General features: G+C 33.3%; 1 protein-coding gene across 1 annotated transcript in view; it reads right to left on the reverse strand.

The window, feature by feature from the left end:
- The window catches only part of LOC107578002 (GPN-loop GTPase 1-like), a gene marked incomplete at its 5' end in the record, with an annotated part of 9512 nt that extends 8554 nt beyond the window's left edge, over nucleotides 1–958 (reverse strand). Inside the window, 2 exons of the mRNA XM_016264014.1 lie at nucleotides 326–365; nucleotides 859–958. Of these exons, the coding sequence (XP_016119500.1) occupies nucleotides 326–365; nucleotides 859–958 (140 nt within the window). The remainder of the gene's footprint in view (nucleotides 1–325; nucleotides 366–858) is intronic.
- Nucleotides 959–978: the final 20 nt, after the last annotated feature.

Here is a 978-nt window from a genome sequence, read left to right on the forward strand (position 1 = left end):
TTGTTTATTTTATTAAAGTTTTCTTTAAATGTTCGCCGGTTCCCACCTCCTCCTTCCCATGACTACGAACTTTGTTACACCAGGGTTCATACACTTTTTGACCAATCAATTTCCATAACTTTTCCAGTCATTTGTGATTCACTGGATAAGGATTTTTCATAGAGAATGCACTCACTAAAAGTAATGTATATCAAAAAAATGATATAAGAGCTGGGCATAATTACATAATTAAAAACTATTTAGAAAGCGCCGTAATCTTACAATTCCCTGATATTTGATATATGATTCACAGCACAAGGCACCTCATTTCAAACTGAAAGGATACTGTTTCATGACTTCCTTGTAATTGACAGTGTCTCTGATGTCTGTAAGGAAAACCACAATCAGACGTAATCTTTGACATTAATGTAATCAACCAATCATGAACATTTATCCACAATAAAAACCAAAAGCGTCTTATTTTTCAGCGTTTTAATCAATAAATTAAGCCTGAGCGAAACTCCACTGCTTTTACATGGTGCTGGTTCCAGTGCCCAACCTGTTATATCAAAGCACTGCTATCAAATCATTCTGGACTTTAAATATGTTCTCAAAACTTCAAGACTCATAAACATTATTTTCTAAATCTGTCCATAATTATTTGGCAACTCATATGGCTTTTAAAATCACTTTTATCTTATATTTTGAATTTTAAATGTTTATTTTATGCTAACAAACACAAAAACATGAGTAAAGTGGCATGAGCAACTTGTAAAATCACTAAAATTATGAATTTAATTAGTTTGGATTTTTACATTTGTTTGAACGTACCTGCTCAGGTACGAGAACCAGCACCGAAAAGGAGTAACAGTAACATACCAATGTTGGCTGGAAAAGGGACCTCATGAACCGCAGGATCTAGATTGATAACATATGGAGGAGTTTTCTTGGAGTGCAGGTAAACTGTCAGTCTCTGAGAAAATAAGAAATATATATATA

Source organism: Sinocyclocheilus grahami, unplaced genomic scaffold (assembly GCF_001515645.1).
Source record: "Sinocyclocheilus grahami isolate Dianchi unplaced genomic scaffold, SAMN03320097.WGS_v1.1 scaffold8241.1, whole genome shotgun sequence".
NCBI lineage: Eukaryota > Metazoa > Chordata > Actinopteri > Cypriniformes > Cyprinidae > Sinocyclocheilus > Sinocyclocheilus grahami.